Source organism: Ovis canadensis, chromosome 13, assembly GCF_042477335.2.
Source record: "Ovis canadensis isolate MfBH-ARS-UI-01 breed Bighorn chromosome 13, ARS-UI_OviCan_v2, whole genome shotgun sequence".
Taxonomy (NCBI): Eukaryota; Metazoa; Chordata; class Mammalia; order Artiodactyla; family Bovidae; genus Ovis; species Ovis canadensis.
In genome coordinates this window covers 86,739,050-86,759,888 of record NC_091257.1, presented here as the reverse complement: position 1 = coordinate 86,759,888, position 20,839 = coordinate 86,739,050, and the positions used below count along the sequence as shown (strand labels likewise).

General features: G+C 46.0%; 1 protein-coding gene across 8 annotated transcripts in view; it reads left to right on the top strand.

Annotated features, from left to right (window-relative positions):
- The window catches only part of PTPRT (protein tyrosine phosphatase receptor type T), a 1,160,687-nt gene that overhangs the window by 455,223 nt on the left and 684,625 nt on the right, over nt 1-20,839 (top strand). For all 8 annotated transcript variants that reach the window (XM_069548590.1, XM_069548586.1, XM_069548589.1 and 5 more), the window contains exon 6: nt 8,865-9,039. In XM_069548590.1, the coding sequence (XP_069404691.1) occupies nt 8,865-9,039 (175 nt within the window). The remainder of the gene's footprint in view (nt 1-8,864; nt 9,040-20,839) is intronic.

The following is a 20,839-nucleotide window of genomic DNA, read 5'->3' as shown; positions in this document are numbered from 1 at the left end:
CTGCTTCCTCTTTGAAAATTTTCCTGGCCTCTTGGTTCCATCATCTGTCCGCAACTATGGAAGGTCATTGCAAGCTCATGAGTTAGCCTGCCCATTGCATGGATGCTGGCAGAAGACACGAGACTCTTGGATCAGAGACAAAGGACTCTGTTACTCATCCCCCAGTAGGCAGCCTGAGTTTCATGTCTGCAACACTTGCCCAAGTCCTGGTGGGAAGTGTGGGGTGGATCTCGGCGGGGTTTACACACAGCTGGTCTGTGCCATCGCTTGGGATCTCCACACTTAGGAAACTCTAGTCTTTTATTATTACCTTTGAGATCTAATTTGCAAGGCATAAAGCTCAGTAAGTCTACACCTGTATGGGTTTTAGTGTGTCTACAGAGTCATGGCACCATAGCCAGAAGCTCTTTCTTTCCTCTTTTTCACCTGCAGGGACCCCAGACTTTAATTAAAGTTCCTTTAGGGTGACTTAGGAGATGGACATCTAGCTGGGGTTTGGATCTGCATGGGGTTGGGTTCTCTTAGGTTCGTCCGCACCAGGTGCATGGTCCTTACCTTCCACCATCCTGTGCAACTCATCTCTGACGACTGTAGGCATCTCTGACCTGGAAATGTCCCCTCATGTGTGTTCTTTGCGCCTTTACTTACTAAAGCACCTTTTAAATATATATATGTGTGTGTGTGTATATATATATATATGTGTGTGTGTGTGTATATATATGCATATATAACATATATGTATATATAATATATATTATAATATTAAAATATAAATATTATAATATTAAAATATATATAATATATATTTTTTGACTTCCCTGGGGCTTAGTTGTGGCTTGTGGACTCTTCAATCTCCACTGAAGCTTGTGGGGTCTTTTTCAGTTGTGGCACGTGGGATCTGGCTCCCTGTGGTACCAGGGATCCAACCTGGGCCCTCTGCATTGCGAGCATGGAGTCTTAGCCACTGGACCACCAGGGGAGTCCCTGCTCCTTTAATTCCTGATATCTTGTCTTCAGCACTTTCCCTCGGCCCACTCCCTGTTTATGCACACTGGGATTTGAGCCAGCTCACCCCTGCCCTGGCACATGGGCGCTGGGAGGAAGAGTGGTGGGCCTGCTTCTTGCCCTCATGGAACTTTCTTTCAACAGTGGAGACAGATGTTAAGCAACTAATCACAGACTTAAATGTTTCATCACACATGTGACGAGGTTCCCAGGGGGTGAAAGAGTTTGCTGAGGAGGTGGGGAGCAGGGAGGGGTGGGAGTACTATGAGTCTCAGAGAAGCACCCTCGGAAGAAGTGGCCTGTGAGCAGAGTTCAGAAAAGTGAACTGAAAATAGTCAGAAGGCCGCCCAGGGTGGTGGCCCGTGCACAGACCCTTCGGCACTGGCTCATCCTCTTTGTTCAGGGCTGACGGATCCCTGTGGGGCTTCTGCCAGGACCTTCCTGCCGCTGCAGGAACTCCAAACCCAGAAATCAACCTGAACTGGGCAGTCAGCCATGCGTGCAGTGGTCCCTTGGGAGGTCTTGAGCATAGCTAATCAAAAATGATTTATGTCCACTTCAATTTCTTTTAACTTTTAATAAAGAATAATCAAAAGCTATTCTGTAGAGATTGCCAAAGAGGTACAAACATGGTCTTAAGAGAATCAATGGGCCAGATTTTAGCAAGTTGCTAAATGTCATGGTATTGAAGCAAGCAGTATGACTAGAAAAGAATTTTCATCACGAATGAATTGTGGGAATTTCACCTAAATATTTTCTAGCCAGGAGATTTCTGCAGCAATTGGAGTAATTTTCGACTGGAAATGGTGGCCTAATTTTGCACGGGTGTTTGTGCGCACTCACAGCGCTAGGAGCTCGAATCAGCACACAGGAGGCTTCCAGGCCCTGTGTGTTTGAATGCCTCCTGTAAAGCAGGCGCAATGTCAGTTACACACAGTTTCTTTTTATTAAAGACAGTAATGTTTCCACTTCTGCCGATTATAAATCAATTGCAAGCCTGCATGCACTCCCTGTAATAATGACAGCCGTTTTTGCAGGCTGTGTCTTATCTCTTTGTGAAGAGAATAGTGTCCTGATACAGGAGCAGAGACGATGGGGAACTGCAGAGTGGCAAGGCCATTATAGCTGCCTTGATAGCTAATCAGGTGATATGAAAACAGCAGAGTCTCCCTGGCATCAGGTTGCTTTTCTTGTCTTCCTTTCTAGATAGTTCCTGAAGATAGAGGGGTTTTGCCTGGGTGTAAAAGGATGCACAAATGCCACAGGGTCAGAAATGTTCAGATTTAGGCCTTTGCAACCCCTGCTCTTGCAGAGTCTGCGCTCTCAGAACAAGCTGGCTTATTCCACGTAACACAAAACAAACTAAGGGAAGGTGGAGTTTGAATTGTTTTAAAGGAGAGCAAGAAACAGATGGAAGAGGCGAAAGGGAAAACAATTTCTAAAGGAATTATTGCCACAATGGGAGAGACATGGGTATAAAAATGGGATTAAGCAGGACTACCAGTGAGGCTACAAAAAGACCTTTGTTCAGCTTAGAACACACGTGCCCTCCTCGGTGGATAGATTGGAAAAAGATTCCCTCTCTGGGCATGTGCAGCCCCAAGGAATATAGCAGGCAGACAGAGCCTTTGGGCAAAGGAAACAGGTAACTCTTCTCCAGGTGGATTTGGTCCGCCTGTGGTCATGACGCCTGCTTTGCCAATAGAGCAGCGTCTGGATTGGGGTGCCACACCTGTGGCCCCTGGCTCGACATCCTTGGTGTAGTGACCAGTCGCTCAACCTCAGGACGTGGCCTGGATTTAAGGAATGTTTACACGTTTCAGGGTATTATTTGGACCCTTGCTTAACAATGAGGGACTTAAGATGACATTGGCCTTCAAGTCTTGGAGATGTAGGACAAGGCCAGCAGACTCAGCGTCACTCCAGAACTTGTTATAAATGCGGATTATCTCGGACTTACCTGGTGGTCCAGTGGTTAAGGATCCATCAGCCAGTACAGGGCACACGGGTTTGATCCCTGATCCGGGAAGATTCCACTTGCCACAGGGCAGCTAAGCCCACAGCTAATGAGTCCACGTGCCTAGAGCCCATGCTCCTCTGTAAGAGAAGCCACAGCAGTGAGAAGCCTGCTTACCACAACTAGAGAAAGCCTATGTGCCGCAAAGATGACCCAGCACAGCCAAAAAATAAAATTTTTTGAAAATTAAGTGCAGAATATCTAGCCTCACCCCTGACCTACTGAGTCACCTTGGAGGTGATTCTTACATATGCTAACATTTGAGAGCCGCTGCTTTAGACTGATAGAGTTGGGGTAAGAAAACCACCCAAGACTGGTAGCACATTGGCTGTGGTGTCTCTTAATAATACATCCAGAAAGTCTGCTAGCCAGGAATTCAGGAAGATGTTTTGCCCCTCCCCGCACAGATATTTCTGACTTTGAGACCCCCAAGGTTTCTAGAAAGCTAGGTATCTATCACATCGGTTCCCAAACTGTATTCTGCGGGGCAGTATTTTCCTGCAGGATGGCATTTAATGTTCTTTAAACAAGCAAATGAGTTCCTGCAACACTGCACACTACCCTCCTCACAGTGTCACAGTTGTGTACTGGCCAGCAGCTGGCTGATGTGATTAAGGCCTCAGTGTCTAGAATCGGATCACTTGGGTCCACATCCTAACTCCAGCATCATTCCACATAGTCTTGTAAGGTTTTGTTCCTCGTCCTATGGTTCATGGACCAGCATCATTGACAAGACTTGGAAACTTGCTGGAAATGAAGCATATCAAGGGATTTTCATGGTGGTCCAGTGGTTAAGACTCCACACTCCCATTGCAGTGGGCCAGGGTTCGATTCCCGGTGAGGAAACTAGATCCCGCCTGCCCAGACTAAAGATCCTTTGTGCCGGAACCAAGACCCAGCTCAGCCAAATAAATAAATTTTTTAAAAAATGAATTATGTCAAGTAATTCAGCACAGACTCAAGGAATCAGAGTCTGCATTTTTAAGAGATTCCCTAGGTGGTTTGTATGCACATTAATATGAGAAGTACTATTCTAAATCATTCAGAAAACTATGATCATGGCATCTGGTCCCATCACATCATGGCAAATAGATGGGGGAAAATGGAAGCAGTGACAAATTTTATTTTCTTAGGCTCCAAAATCACTGCAGACAATGACTGCAGCCATGAAATTAAAAGGCACTTGCTCCTTGGAAGAAAAACTATGATCAACCTAGACAGCATATTAAAAAGCTGAGACATTACTTTGCCAACAAAGGTCCATCTAGTCAAAGCTGTAGTTTTTCCAGTAGTCATGTATGGATGTGAGAGTTGAACTATAAAGAAAGCTGAGCACCGAAGAATTGGTGCTTTTGAACTGTGGTGTTGGAGGAGACTCCAATTTATTGGACAGCAAGGAGATCCAACCAGTCCATCCTAAAGGAAATCAGTCCTGAATATTCATTGGAAGGACTGATGCTGAAGCTGAAACTCCAATACTTTGGCCACCTGATGCAAAGAACTGACTCATTTTAAAAGACTCTGATGCTGGGAAAGATTGAAGGCAGGAGGAGAAGGGGACGACAGAGGATGAGATGGCTGGATGGCACCACCGAGTCAATGCACATGAGTTTGAGTAAACTCTGGGAATTGGTGATGGACAGGGAGGCCTGGCGTGCTGCAGTCCATGGGATTGCAAAGATTCAGACACAACTTAGTGACTGAACAATGACAACAATTCTAAATCATGTCATTTGACTTCTCTCTGCCTCAGTTTCCTCATTTGAGGAATAGAAATATTCTTAGGACTTATTTCATGCCTTATCATGCATCAGAATCACCTAGAGGGTTTGTGAAAGCGAAAGTGTCCTTCGCCCACCCCCATAGTGTTCCTGGTTTATTAGGTCCTGTGTGGGGACAGAAAATTTGCATTTCTAGCAAGTTCCAGGGGCTGCTAATGCAGTGAGTCTGGGGACCATCCTTGGAGAACCACACTCTAGATAATTCTAAGAGCATTGCTCATTCTCTGCTGCCCATGTTTTCTTCCTTGAAGGATGCTATTTTAATACTTGACTTTATGTTTTGCCCTTTTTGCTGTTTTGTTGGAATCTTAGCACTGGCCTATAAATTCTTCTGGGCAGAAATTATACCTTCCACATTCCACACTCTCTTATTTTCTGTTTTGTTAAATAATGAGTACATTTCCAGTGTGATTAATAATAGAATAAGGGAAAGGGAAAAGACAACTACCAACCCCAATAAACAGCCTCCACAAATGTATAGCAGCCCTCGAATTCTCATTAAAATGAACATTTCTCCCAGGTTCCCAGGCCACATTGATGCTGCTAGTCTGCGCCCCACCATTTGAAAAGGACTTTTCCTAGGAACTTTTGGTGGGTTAAGCATAGGCCACTTAACACAATGCCTGACCCAGACTGAGCATTGAGCTATGTTCGTTAATGTGACTTCTACTTAATAAACACTCAGACAGATCCCATGCTTTGAACAAAATATTTATCAAACTCTGTTATGGAACTTTATTCACAGGGGATATACTGACTTTTCAGAAGAAGCAGTGTGTTATTGCAGGGGTGCTTGAGCTTCCCACGTTGTCAGTGTTCTACAGAAATCAGTTCCTAGTCTCTCTCTTTAAAAAAAAAAAAATTAAACATAGATTCAGGAGGAGACAACCAGCAAATCTCAAGGCAGTGGCTCATGAGCTTTCCAGAGACCCTGTGGGAGGAGGGCATGGCAACCCACTCCAGTATTCTTGCCTGAAGAATCCCACAGACAGAGGAGCCTGGCAGGCTACAGTCCATGGGGTCACAGAGGGTCGGACACGACTGAAGCGACTTAGCATATCGTATAAAGTACTGGCGGAAGAGGCAGAGATAGGAAAGTGCTGGGTAGAATGGGGCAAAGTATGCTTTACGAGCCAGTGCCCGCAGACCATGCTTCTGTCTGGGGAACCCAGCCTAAGACACTGTTTTGAGTGCCCACTGGGAAATTGATTCAGTTGAGTCATCGACTAGAAGATGATTCATTTTATAACAGATATAGCTCTCAAACACTTGCCACAAGAAGAGGCGTGCCTGGAACTTTCGGAGGAAGGGTGTACTTGTGGGTGAAAAATATTACAGGCGGCAAAAGAGGAGTTCCAAGAGGACGAAGCGGTGACATGGGCCTGAGGGTCTGGCAGAATTTCCCACAGGCTTCAGCGTGCACCGTCTGTGTCCTGTGCCACTCTGCCTTTTCCCGGGACTTTGACTTCCCCTCACTGTCCTGCTCCTCCTGAGCATCCCAGCATCTGAACCCTGTGCACGTACATGGCGTTCAGTGTCGTGGCTGGAAGACTTTTTTCTCTCCTCTTATCTCCAGGCTGTGGTCCACTTCAGGCTTTTGGCATCCCGCCTGCGTCCATTCAAACCTATCCATTGCCTGAGTCGTTTCCTGCACAATAAAATTTCCCTTTGTTTCCTCCCCTTTTCTTCTCTGCCTCTGTCTGGGGCTGACAGTGGCGGGGACTTGTGCTTCTTACTCATCCTCTCTGCTTTAAATCCCTTCTCTGTGCTGCCCCAGCGTTCTGGCCTCTGAGCCTCTCACCACCCCTGGTCTTCTGGAATCCCTTGCGATCTCTGCCTCTGGGCTCCTCCTGGGTGACTGCTCAGTCGCCTTGACCTTGAGCCTCTGTTTGCCCTTGCGTGTGGCCTCATCTCTCTGAACCTCACCTCCATGGCTCCTTGCCCCGGTCCATCACAGCGCTGCTGCCTTTCATGGCTCTGGGCCCCCAGCTTGTCCCTGTCTGGCTGTTGCCTGCTCCCAATATGACAAATGTGATTATCAAAAGGCCTGTTTTTCCAGAGATTTTATAAGACAACCCACAATTTCTTATTCTTCCACAGGAGAAAGCCTGGTGGTTTCAGTAGCTAAACAGAAAAAATGTAAATGGTTCAAGGGGATGCACTTAATCTTCGCTGGAATCTGACATCATTAAGAAGAAAAGTGAAATAATCCTGGAGGAGACATCAACATAAGATTTAAACTTGAAAACATTAATATTTTTGCACTTAAATTAGTCCTTTGCTGTTTGTGTTAATTCCTTATTTCTGATGTAACAAGTTCCGCAAACTGAGTGGATTAAAACAATGGAAGCGTGTTACTTTACAGTTGTGGAGATCAGAAGTCAGAAATGGGTGTTATGGGCTAAAATCGAGGTGTCAGTGGGCTGTGCTCCTTCTGGAGGTTCCAGGGGAGACTCTCTCCCCTTACCCTTCCCAGCTTCTGGGGGCCACCCTGCCCTGCATTCCTTGGCTCATGGTTACTTCCTTCGTCTTAAGGAGGTCACATCACTCTGACCTCTGCCTCTGTTGCCCTGTCTCTTTCTCTGACTTTGACCATCCAGCCTTCCTCTTCTGCATATAAGTCCTTTCGTTTGATTCAGAATCTCTCTCCATCTCCGTAATCACATCTTCAGAGTCCCTTTTACTATGTAAAGTGATGTATCTGCAGGCTCTAAGGATTAGAACATAGACATCTTTGAAGGGCTGTTATCCACTTTACCCCACTTCACCTCTAATTTCATGGTTAATTTAGAGCAGCGATCCCCCAGCTTTTAGGCACCAACGACTGGTTTTGTGAAAAGCAAATTTTTTCCATAGACCTTGGGGCTGGGGGTATGGTTTCAGGATGATTCAAGCACATTACATTTATTGTGCACTTTATTTCTATTATTATTAGATCAGTTTCATTTCAGATCATCAGGCGTTAGATCCCAGAGGTTGGGGACCCTTGATTTAGAGAGCGCCACTGACACCAGGATATGCTTCTGGTTAAATGTTTTCCATGCCTTCTCATTTATTTGTCACGATAACTCCATAAAGCAAGCCTCAGTATCAGATCCATGGTTTAAATGAGGAGCTGAAGGCCAGAAAAAGGAACTTGCCTGCCTGAATTTGCACAAATGGTGTTCACTTGCACTTGTTTTCCTATCAGTTATTGTAACTTGCTGCTGTGAAACAGGGACTTCTTCAAACCCAGAATATCACATCTAAGATTCAGGATGGTAAAGACAAACGTGTTTTATTAAAAATGTTGATTCTAGAAATGTTTATCAAGTCAAGAGGCATCAGGGCATGGTGCTGGAGATGAAAAGAGCAAAGTCCTGCCCTCGGGCAGCTAACAGTCTATTGAGGGAAACATTTGTTAGAGAAATTGCATGGCGAGTTTGTACCGTACATAGGAGAGTGAGGAGCTTTCGAGAAGGTGATGCGACAGTCAAGGGCACCTACTGGAGATGCTAATGAGCTGCACCTGGGCTTGAAGGCAGCGCGAGTCTCTCCAGGCAGACAGGAGGCGTCAGGCAGTGGAAGAAGCATGTGCCAAGGAGGAGAGGCGTTGAAAAGCCCCCATCCACAATGTGCCTGGGGGACAGATTGGTCCATGTAGGGGGCACTCAGAAACTGTGGGTGGGGTACCAGCACACCAGCTGTTTATTACCACTTTGTGGGCTATATTTTCACTGACTTACCTAAATCTGCTCTTGGGGATACCCTGTGGGTTTTGCTCAAGAGATGAACAAAAATGGGAGGAAGTTTAAAGGGCTAAGTGCCAACCCCATATGCAGATGAGCAAGGAGCCAAGGTGTTTAGAAGGGGCTGTGCCCTCTTCCTGTGGGCAGGCAGCTGCCCTCTCGCATCAGCTCCCTAGCAAAGTTTATTCTTGAATCATGTCACCTACCGATATCAGCAATGGAGACTCATTATGGAAAGTCATGGGCCCTAGGGGTGTGGGGGAGGGTGGGTGGAGCTTCCACGCTGGCAGTGTGTGATACCATGATTTCTTGCTCCTCTCCTCTGTCCTGCAGCAATGGAATGGAAGGGACACGGCCCTCATGGTTACCCGTGTGGTCAACCACAGGCGTTTCTCAGCAACAGTCAGTGTGGCAGACACGACCCAGCGGAGCGTGAGCAAGTATCGCTGTGTGATCCGCTCTGACGGCGGCTCCGGTGTGTCCAACTATGCCGAGCTGATCGTGAAAGGTGAGTGCCACCACCCAGGTGGTTGGTCTCATGGGGATCCTTTGGCCCCAAGCTTGCATTTTGGGAAGAGCTAAGACTGCTGTTTTCTTATCTGCGGTTCCTTCACTCATTCCATAGAATGAAACAGCTTTAAATTCTCCCCATCAACCCACTTCAAAAAAAAATAAAGTTACTGCAAAATCATGCAATATTTCACTGTCATCCAAAGTTGAGTCTTAGACGTAAGATCTGTACATGAAAGCTTATGGGGTAGATGACATGGAAGACGTCTCTAAATTTGGCTTTTTTTTTTTTTGCATTTAAATTTAGAGTGAGCCAATGTCCTTGTGCTTTGGTGGCATTCTGTTACAGTGATCAAGAAAACAATTGTTTCTAAGGGATATTTTATTGAAAACTTGATATAGTGACAATATTTTAGAAGGACTTTTGAAATAAATAACCCCCCACCCCACTGACTTTGAATCAATTTTTTCCCAGTTTTCTTGTTCACCTTGAGGTATCTTTGATGTGTTTTTCCATGAAAATATGTACATTGTCCCTTTTCTGCTCTTTCAAGGAGCTGGATATTCCATTCATTTTTAAAAGACTCTATAATCTTTGTTACAGTGTTAATGGTTGTGTGCTATTTCATCAAGTTCATCATAATCATCCTATTTTTAAAAATCTCTGTCATCATTTAGATAATTCCAGGTGCTTTTGTTTTTATCTTTCCTTTGTGCATGCAACAATTAACACCTCAATTGAGTTCTTCCAAAGAGAATATTTTTATTCTACTAAACCAGATTATTTCCTTGGATAAATTCCCTAGGGGTAGAGTTGTTAGGCCAGAGAATATAAGCATCTTTTTGGATTTTTCTTTGTGTTGCAATATTGCTTTTGAAAAAAAAAATAGGTTGACAGCTTATACTGGAAAACAGCAGTGTATGGATGTTCTCATTTTCCAGCGTTATGTTCACCGGTTAAAATTTTAATATAACGTAATTTAGTGAATGAAATAGTGAAGCTGTTCATCTTAACGCTAGCTGCAGAATGATACCCAGTGTGTTTGAAGACAGAAGCATTGTTCAACCCCTGAGAAGGCTCCTGAGTTGGTTCCCTTGGGCAAAGGATGGGTTGGTGTGGAACCTTGACCTCTCTTTGCCTGCCTGTGTAATGATGACCTTTCCTGGGTGAGTCTGCCGTCTGAGACTCTCTCTCCTGTGATGTCCTGACTCCAGACGGGTATTCACATGGCTGCACATTTGTCGATCATCAGATCTCGGCTTGACTGTCAACATGCCGTCTTCTCTGAGAGAATCACCCTCTCCTAGCTCCCCGCCATTCTCACGGTCACGTTCTATCACTCTTCACATTTCCAAATTCTGTATTTTTCTTCATTTAGTTGGCAGTTTTGTGTCCCCCCTTAGGATATAAGCTCAGCAGAGTTTGGGCCATCTTCCATGTGTTTCGTGGCTCACAGTCAGCCCCCTGAGCTTAGCAGAGCGCCTGGCCTGTGTGCTGAGCGTGCCAAGCCGTCTGAGAGCACCAGTGTTCCACGGCTTTGCCCTGCACGATCAGTCGTTTCATACGACTCGACCTTAAAATATGTGCTGAGTGGTGGATCAGCGAATGAGTTATTGGCCTCAGCAGGAATTCATCTCTTCGTTGGAATTCTATGAACACTTAAGGTGAAGATCAACAAATTGAGTGGTTATGAACAGAACAACTAACAGGCAAAACAAGCATCTTTAAAATAGTTTACACTGCGTTCCGATATATATCAAAGAAGCTATCACTTCGATCCTCCTGTTAGGCTCGTTTCTTGACTTTTTGGCCCATAAGGTTGATCTGTGTGACAAAGTGGGCTTTGCAGGTCTTTCCTGTAGTCAGTGAATATGTTACCCCTGCGCGGTGCTTTCTGGACGCTCACTATACCTGTTGTATGGTGATATCCCACACAGCAACGGAAGCCTCCCTCCCCATCCTGAGAATGGACTGCGTTTTCTCCTGTTGTCCCGGTCTCACTAGCTCCTTGCCGTGCCCGGCGCAGCGTTGGTAATGAGTGGATTGGTTGAAGGACCTCTGGGGCCAGTGTCGGGCTCTGAACTAACTGTTCACATGCAGACAAAGGGAGTCAGAGAACGCTCCATTTCGTCTTTCCTTATGTCCCCAGGTGTGAAGAAGGAGGTGTGGGGCCAAATCCAGGGGCCTCTTGGACAGAGGATGTGGTTTTCATGGTGAAGCATCATGGCCTTTGTTTGGAGGGGTGGCCAGGGTGTCCTGGGGCTGGGGTTTGTCCTTTGCTGGCTGTGTTCCTTGGGTTTGAGTTCAGCCTGGAGGGGGTAGTACCCTGATGCACTCCAGGAGCTATGGATCTGCTCTGCCCCTCCCCAGCAGCCCCCACCACTCCATTTTAAGGGGTGCACTGGGTGCCGTCCTTCAGAAGTCTCCTCCCTCGTGGGTGAAGGTGGATTTGTGCTCCTGGTGATGGATCCTGTTTGGTTGCACCTTATTGAAATCCTTTATGGAATATCGCATTTTCTTACTGCCTGTTTTTGTTCCCTGTTGCACTTCTTCTCTTTTTACATTCACTTGGGGGTCAGCTAGAAACTAGACCCCTTGAATGTAGAAGTCTCTTCACATTCATGATCTTATTTAGTCCTGACTGTGGCTTGCACCTTGGTTTTATTTTAATTCATTTTACAGCTGTAGGAGCACAGCCAGGTTGAGACAGAGACAGGTCCTTAGGGGCAGAGCGGGGGTTGGCCCAGGGGCTGGATCATGCTATTTAGGTCTCACCTGGAGGGCCTGAGGCTTGTGGCCTTGTCAGCATCTGGTAGCATCATGTCCTGAACAGTGTCAAAAACATCCAGACAGCAGGCTGGGCTCATAGCAGGGGTCCCTTGACCTGTTGCTAACTTGAGTTTTTAACTCATGCATCAGACTTCGCTGTTCCCTTCCTTTCTGGAGTGGGATACCAACTGCCAGATTCCTGGAGAAATGGATTTAACCCTTGCCTACACACACACACACAGACACACACAGACACAGACACAGACACACACACACACACACACACACACACACACACGCGCGCGACTCCCCTTATGGTTCAGTGGCTAAGACTGTGTACTCCCAATGCAGGGGACCTGGGTTCGATCCCTGATTTTATTTTCTTAGGCTCACTGTGGATGGTGAGCCCCAAAATCACTGTGGATGGTGACTGCAGCCATGAAATTAAATTGCTCCTTGGAAGAAAAGCTATGACAAACCTAGACAGTGTATTAAAAAGCAGAGACATCACTTTGCTGACAGAGAGCTGTATAGTCAAAGCTTTGGTTCTTCCAGTAGTCATGTATGGTTGTGAGAGTTGGACCATCAAGAAGGCTGAGCACCAAAGAATTGATGCTTTCGAACTGTGGTGCTGGAGAAGACTCTTGAGAGTCCAAGGTACTGCAAGGAGATCCAACCAGTCCATCCTAAAGGAAATCAGCCCTGAATATTCACTGGAAGGACTGATGCTGAAGCTCCAATACTTTGGCCACCTGATGGGAAGAACTGACTCATTTCCTGATGCTGGGAAAGACTGAAGGCAGGAGGAGAAGGGGACGACAGAGGATGAGATGGTTGGGTGGTATCACTGACTCGATGGACATGAGTTTGAGCAAGCTCCGGGAGTTGGTGATGGACAGGGAGGCCTCGTGTGCTACAGTCCATGGGGTCACGAGGAGTGGGCCACCACTGAGTGACTGAACTGAGCTGAACTGAGGTAGATGGGGCAGGACACTTGTCCCAGGGCACGATCTTGTTCCCATATCTGTGGCCCTGGAGAGACCCTTTGAGGCTTCCTATGCAGAGTGGGGACTGGAGCTTCCCTCATGTGCAGAACATACAGGAGGGAATATTAAAGTGGGGGTCATGGGATTTCCCTGGTGGTCCAGTGGTTAGGGCTCTGTGCTTCCCCTGCAGGGGCACAGATGCAGTCCCTGGTCGGGGAAATAAGATCCCACCTGCTGCACAGCACAGCCACCATTTTTTACAGTATTTTTTTTTAATGGGGCCCAACATGTAGGCTTGGGAACATTTGGGTCCTGGAGTTCCCACTACATCGGTCTCCCCAGATTCCTCCTCTGTCCACCACCAGTGAGCCAGGGATCTGGAACAAAAGAAAAGTTTCTGGTCCTGCTTGTGCTCTGCCTCCTGACCTCATGGGCCCCCTCCGCCTGGCATCACTCATTTGGAACTCAGGCCATGCAGGGGTTGGGAGGTCATAGGACCCCTCAGCTCCCAAGGGTGCCAGGAGCTGGAGGTCCCTCTGATGCTGTCTGCGGCAGGTGCTTGTGCTGGGCCAAGCTGTAGAGGGCGGAGACCTCTTTCTCCATTTCTGTCTCTGTCTCTCCCTAGGCAGGGGTGTTTATGGCTGGCTTGTGGCTCATGTACTGTCCTGGGACTGTGAGCATAGGTGCTTCAGAAAACACCTCAGAATGTAGGTAATGCAAAATTTTCAGGGCAACACGCAGCTCAAAATGCAAGCAAATTGGAATTACTTCATTCCGAAGAGCTGTTTATTGAGTTGTGATAATGTACCTGGGTATACATTAGATTACTCTGTAATTGAGGTTTCACTCAATTGACAATCTGGCCCCTCAACCTACCTGTTCCAGACCACTGCTCATAAATGCACTAATTTGATGTCTGTTTCTGGGTTTCCTAAAGCCTTTGATTTCAGGGTATTTTAGCTTATCCCAAGGGCTTAAGTTTCTTCAAATATGCAGATGTGGTCTTGATGACAACTTCCTAACTCATAAAAATTTTGTTGGTGGTGGTTTTTTAAAATTTGTCTTCTAACTCCGTTTAACAACCTACCATGGTTTCGGAACTTCTTATCAATATACAGATTAGTTCCTTGAAGAAATCCAATGCTGGTGCTGAGAGTCAGATATTCGGATTTAAGTCCCTTGTGACTTTCTGTCAAGGCAGCTGGGCAGGGTCAAGAGTATAGATTTTGTGTATGGATGTCAACATCCCAGTCTCAATCTCAAACCTGGCTCTCTGTGTCTTCAGGGAAATTACATATTTGCTTTGATCCTCAGGTTCCTCATCTGTTCAATGGGGACGGATATAGCTAGCTGGATCCTTATGAGAGGGAGAAAATATATGCATAGCTCTTAGTACAAAATAGACACCCACCCAGTCATATCTCTGCTTTTTCATACTGTTCATGTTCCTGGGTTCTCGCACCAAGAATACGGGAATGGTTTGCCATTCCCTCCTCCTTTGGACCCTGATGCTGGGAAAGATTGAAGGCAAAAGGAGAAGAGGGTGGCAGAGGGTCAGATGGTTAAATAGCATCATGGACTCTGTGGACATGAATTTGAGCAAACTCTGGGAGATAGTGAAGGACAGGGAAACCTGGTGTGCTGCAGTCCGTGGGGTCGCAAAGAGTCAGACATGACTTGGCGACTGCACAACAACAATAGTTCGATCTGTAATTATCGATAATCATATTTTACTGTATTCAAGGAGATATTGATCAAATACCAATACACTGGCTACTTTTCCTTGGTCTGCTTCTTGTATTACCGTAATTTAAACTTAATCGCCTTAAGGTCTCTTTTCTCTGCAGCGACATTGGGGAATGGGACTGGGGTCATCAAATGCAGCCCACTGGTCCAAGTTGGTTTCAGAGATGCTTTACTTAGGTTGCACTGTCTTTTTTTTCTTTTAACATTTTGTTCCAATCCTTAAATTCTTCTTGAAGTTGTGTCTGTCTGGCCACACTGAACCTGTATTTTAGGACAGCAGCAGTGGGCTGGTATGGCTGCTCTGTTCTGGGACGCTCCACAGTTCACCCCTGCCCTGACTTGGCTCACTTTGCTTACCTCACTAGGCTTGCTCCTGTAGGTCTTTGAGTTTACAGCCTGTGGTTTGAAGATTACTTGACTAGAATAGTTGACTTGTCCTTACTGTTAAGAGTTTATGGGGGTTGGGGGTCAAGTAGCGTGATAAGATCACGGTCTAGTAGGAAGAATCATGCAGGCTTATAACGGATGGCTTTCTAGTTGTGTCAGGCGCCTACTATACTATCTTACTAAGCCTATAAGTGGCCATACGATACATGTGCTATAGCGTCCCCCTTTTACAGATGAGGGCGTGGAGGATCGGAGAGGTTAGGCAATCATCCCAAGGTCACACAGCTTATATGTGGCAGAGTTGGGATTCCAGCCCATGCCTGCCTGTGCCAAATAGATCCTGTTCTTTCTTCTAACCACATTTCTTAGAAAATCCAGTATGATAGACCTTGTAATCAGGTGTGAGCTGAGAAAATATATACAGAGGGTAGAACAGCTAATGCAATTCGGAGAAGGATCTTTAGCCTTCCAAGGTGACCAAGGCTGCTGGCTCCTGTCCTGTCAGTGAGAGCAGCCCAGGAGGACCACTGCACACCCAGAGAAGAAACAAAGACAGCAACCACTCTGAGCATTCAGCTTGGACAGCACTGGAGCAAATCAGACTCCGAGCATCCATATCTGTTCTCTGCCAGTCTTCAGAGGCAGAGGAGAGCTGGGAGCTGTATGGTGCAGTGGTCGGAGAGCCAGGGCTGGAATCTGGCCTCTGCCCTGTAAACTCCACTGCTTAAACCTGCCTGGAGGCCCACCGCCCCTACCATCTCACCTGTCCACACCCTAGACCAGGAGGTGGCAAACCTTTCCTACACAGGGCATGGTAGTCAACATTTTCATCTTTATGGGCCACCCAGGCTCTGTTTTAACTACTCGACTCTGCTGTTGTAGCAAAAGCAGCCCTAGAAAAGATGGCATGAATGAGTGAGGCTGTGTGACAATAAAACTTTATTTAAAAAAAAAAAACAGGCACAGAGCAGGGTTTGGCTCCTGGGTCAGTTTGTTATCACCTCTTGAGACCAAGCCCTTTCTTTGCAATTGGATGAGTCTGCCAGCCTCCTTCCTGTTCCACTTCTGCACTGCTAAGGTCTGCTCTCTGTGCAGCCTCAGTGATGGTTTGAAAACAAGTTAAATCTTGGCACATCATTACCTAAAACCCTGCACTAGTTCGTCTCTTACCCTCAGAATAAAATCCAAGCTTCTTAACACAGTCTAGTTCTGACCCCCTCTCCGTCTCTGATTCCTAGCCTCCCAGCCCCATATTTTTCCTTTCATCCTATTCTCTGGCCACACCTGTCAATTTCCTCTTCCTTGAACTCCAGGAAAGCAAGTCTGACCTCAGGGCCTCTGCACTTATGTCCCTCTCTTGGAGTGCAATGCTTTTCTTCCTGATGGTTACCTGGAGCTCAATTGTTTTGTTTACTGTGGTGTCTGCTCACCTATCATCTCGCCCAGAGAGACTCCCCTGACCACACTCCCTCTTGTGACTCTGTACCAGTACCCTAGGCTGTGGTTTTCTACCCAGCTCTTACCATTGTGCACAGTAGTCATTCACATCTGTGTGTTACATGTGGTCTTGAAGGGAGAAGCTCTGTGGGTCTTGCTTCCTTGGATCCCTGGCACCTAGTAGAAGATGGTCAGACATTTGCTGTATCCTACAGGGAGTTCTCAGACTCTTTCTTCACAAAGGGCAGTTGCACAGAAGATTCCTTAGTGTTCTCCTTGTCCCAAGGGTCTCAGTATTCTTCGAACTGTAGGTTTTCCTCCTACCTCTGAGCAAGTTCTATATCCTTTATGAGTGCTTCTTTATTTTGTTTCATTTTATTACTGGAATATAAGTGCTTTACAATTTTGCATTATTTCCTACTATACAACACAGTGAATCAGCTGTACATATCCCCAGGCGGCACTACTGGTTAGAACCCTCCTGCCAATGCAGGGGACATAAGAGATGTGGGTTTGATCCCTGGATTGGGAAGATTCCCGGGAGGAGGAAATGGCAACCCACTCCAGTATTCTTGCCTGGAGAATTCCATGGACAGAGGAGCCTGGCGGGCTCTAGTCCATGGGGTCATAAAGCACCTTAGCACACATATGCATACATTTCATCTTTTACTTGAATTGCTTTTTGTCCTTATTCTTTTTCTGCCTAGTTATAGAAGCTGTAAGCTTTGTAATCCCCTGTGTCCCTCCTATGACTTCCCTTTGTCCTGCCCAGGTCTCTGTTGACCTGCCAGCATCATGCTCCTTACCCAGCCTATTATGTGGCCCTGATGATGGTCATTTTAGAAGCTTCTGGGCCTTCCTTAATGGCTGTCAAGGGAAGGCTTGCTTTGAGATGAGTGAGCCCTCTGTGTTCCTCCTGAGTCCTGCCTCCTGGTGTATACCTGCTTCACACTGTGTCTACGAGGGCAACAGCTTACCACTTCACTCTTACCTGATTCCTCCCTCTACCCCATGTCTAACGTTGGCTTTCCTGGAAGATGCTATTTCAAGAAACCTCAGCATCTTCATCTTCTCTGCAGTCTTCCTTCTAAAAAAATATCCTGATGCTCTTATTTTTTCCTTCTTAGTCATAACTTCAGTTAATGGACTGCCTCGTGTTTTTTAACAACATTCTGCTCTCGGCAAGCACTCATAGATTGTAAATCATGTAGGTCTTGGGTTCAGATCTGGGTTCTGGCATGTGTTTGCTATGTGAATTCAGAGCCTCATCCCATGACTCCTGAGTTATACAATGGAACAATAGTGCAGCTTCTCTGGATTTGGGGAAGGGTCATGGGATATGTTTGGGCTTCTCTGGTGGCTCAGTGATAAATAATCTGCCTGCCAATGCAGGTGGCGTAGGTTTGATCCCTGGACCAGGAAGATCCCCTAGAGAAGGGAATGGCTACTCACTCCAGTATTCTAGCCTGGAGAATCCCATGGACAGAGGAACCTGGCAGGCTACAGTTCATGGGGTCGTTAAGAGCTGGACCTGACTGAGTGACTAAGACTTTCACTTTCTTGGGTATGTTCATTCTTTGTGAACTAACTGTCCATGTGTTTATTTATCTTCATCAGTCTTCATCCTCCCCATTTGCCAGCTGCCCAGTCTTAGCTCCTGACTTCCTCACTTTTAGATGATGTCACTGTTAGCTTTCCAGAGGAGGATTAAAAAAAATGACAGATGGGAGGAAAGTAGGAAACTTAACTTGAACATATGTGCACATTGGGGGAGGCAAACTGGGAGATATCTATGTATATTGTATTCTGTATGGGCACAAAGACCAGCTTATTTTTAAAAAAAGCATCCGTGTGGATAAATAAAACCTGACAAGTATTGGTTTCCTTGAATTATTTTGACGACTTCATCAGCTGCATACTCCTGGGTCGCATTAACACTTTTAACGCATTTGGAAATCAAATCAAACATCAACTATGTTAAACCCTCGTTCACTTGGAACGTTACCTTCCTGTGTTCCAATGGAAGACTTATCCAGGGTACTGAATGAGCTGCAAATCTGCAGTAAGGTAACATTTGTAGACTGTTTATTGCATGCCAGACACCGCCCTGTATAGATTCGCCATGTCAGAATCCCCTCACGTGAGATTCTGTTGAATCCTCACCTGTTCCCATGTTTCAGATGAGGATGCTGAAGCCTGTTCACTCAGCCTACTGAGCGTCTCAGAGCCCAAGGTCTGTCTTAGTCCTGTTGTAATTAAGACTTTCTTCCTAACCCTCATTATGCTGATTTTCCGTTATGTTCTATTCTGTGGCAAATATACATGGAATATTGTTTCTGAGGCCCTAAGTTTCCGGCTCAGTCAGACTCAGTTAAACCTCAGGCTCCAGATTTGGACAGGATGCTCCAGACCATTGCCTGTGTCCTCTCTCTGGTGCCTAATTTGCCTCTGAAATGTTACAGACTCTGCCTAGACCAGTGGTTCTCAACTGAGAGTGATTTCATCTCCCAGGAGGCTTTCAGCAACGTTGGGGGCCTTTTTAATTGTCACACCTGGGAAGGGGGCCCCAGCATCCAGTAGGGGGAGGCCAGAGACGTTCCTAAAGTTCTGTGATATACAAGGGCAACCCTCCTTCCCTTGCCCCTAATAAAGAACTGCTCAACCCCAAAGGCCAGTTGTGCCAAGGGTGAGAAGCTCTGACCCAAACCCCTCCTCGTGGGGAGACTTCTTGATCTCTGACGCTCTTGTGTTCATCTGCAGTTCTGTGGGCTTCTGTCCAGAGCAGGGCATGAGATGTGGGAGAAATAAAAGAGAGCTGATGACATTAGCTGTGGAGTGATTTAGCTTCTCTGAGCCCAAGTCAGTCTGTCTAAAAGCTTTGACATTTGACATCTGGTTTGTTCTGACCTAGTGAGTGAGATAAGATGTCCTGGTGAACAGTCCACGCCAGCCCAGCTGACCGTGGCAGCTGTCATTGTGCCCAGACCCCTCAGTTGCCGCCTCTTCAGCCCAATGTAGCCTACCTACTGGTAGAGCCCAGAGACCCCCAAACGGGGATGGGTGGGATGAGAAGGGATGGAATAAAGCACTTTGCACCCTAAGAGCAAGCATCACCAATCATTTAGAAATGATCCTCATGAAGAAATTGTGGCAACGTGTTTAAACATTTAAAAAGCAAAGCAGCCTGGGTGGAAGGGGAGTTTGGGGGAGAATGGATACATCTGTATGTATGGCTGAGGCCCTTTGCTGTCTGCCTGAAACCATCACCAACATTGTTAATCGGCTATACTCCAATACAAATTTTTTTAAATTGGTTTTAAAAAGCAGTGATGGACTTTTGGACTCAGAGGGAGAGGGAGAGGGTGGGATGATTTGGGAGAATGACATTCTAACATGTATACTATCATGTAAGAATTGAATCGCCAGTCTATGTCTGACGCAGGATGCAGCATGCTTGGGGCTGGTGCATGGGGATGACCCAGAGAGATGTTATGGGGAGGGAGGTGGGAGGGGCGTTCATGTTTGGGAACGCATGTAAGAATTAAAGATATTAAAATTTAAAAAATGAAAAAAAATAAATAAAAAAAATAAAAAATAAAAAATAAAAAAATAAAGACAATTTAAAAAAAAAAAGCAGTGATGGGGCAGATAGCAGGAGGCAGATGCCCCAAAGCAGTATCGTAGCATTTGGGGTGGGGTGGGGTAGACAGTGGGCTTCCGATGGAATCAATGGGGTTTCTCATACCCATATTGCATTGTTTTTATTTATTTTTAAATTTATTTCTAAATTTTTTAAAATTAGTTTTTCTTAGCATATAGTTGTTTTACAGTGTTGTTAGTTTCTGCCACATCCACAGAGCAGAGTGAATCAGCCTTGTGTACACGTGTATCTCCTCTTTTAAACTCCACTTTCATGCCCCATCTAAGAGGGGCTGCCATCCTGATCTGGGGAACCCAGAGCCGGGCCTTAGGTGAGATTTTTCTTAGAAGGGACGGAGCCAACATTTTTTTGCTAGTTAGATTCAAATGACCATTTTCCCGGGCCTCGACTTCCCTATTTGTCAAAAGAGAATGTATATTCTGCAGGTGGGTTTCAAACTTATTCCCTCTCCAGCAATAGAATGCCATCCTAAAATAGCATGGAAAACAAAGGAGGCAGCTCTGCAGAGTCCTGAGGCTCCTGCAATAGTGTCAAATTTGAGTTTCCCCACCCCCTGGGAAGGTGGGTTTCTTTGCTTCTCAAAAGGTTATTGTTGTTGTTTTTAAGTGCGAGCAGTCCCCCATTTTTATGCTTTCCTGGATCCTGGTAGAGAATGTGGCTAGGATTCAGTCTCCTCTTTTCAATGAAATTGCTTGCTCCTGCTTTTCATTATTAGAGTAGCAGGCCTGTTGCTTTAGACGCATGTCCAGAGGAAGATGTGACTGGCTTACAGTTCAGTAAATGGAGTTCTTCCTCTCCGATGGAGCTCAGC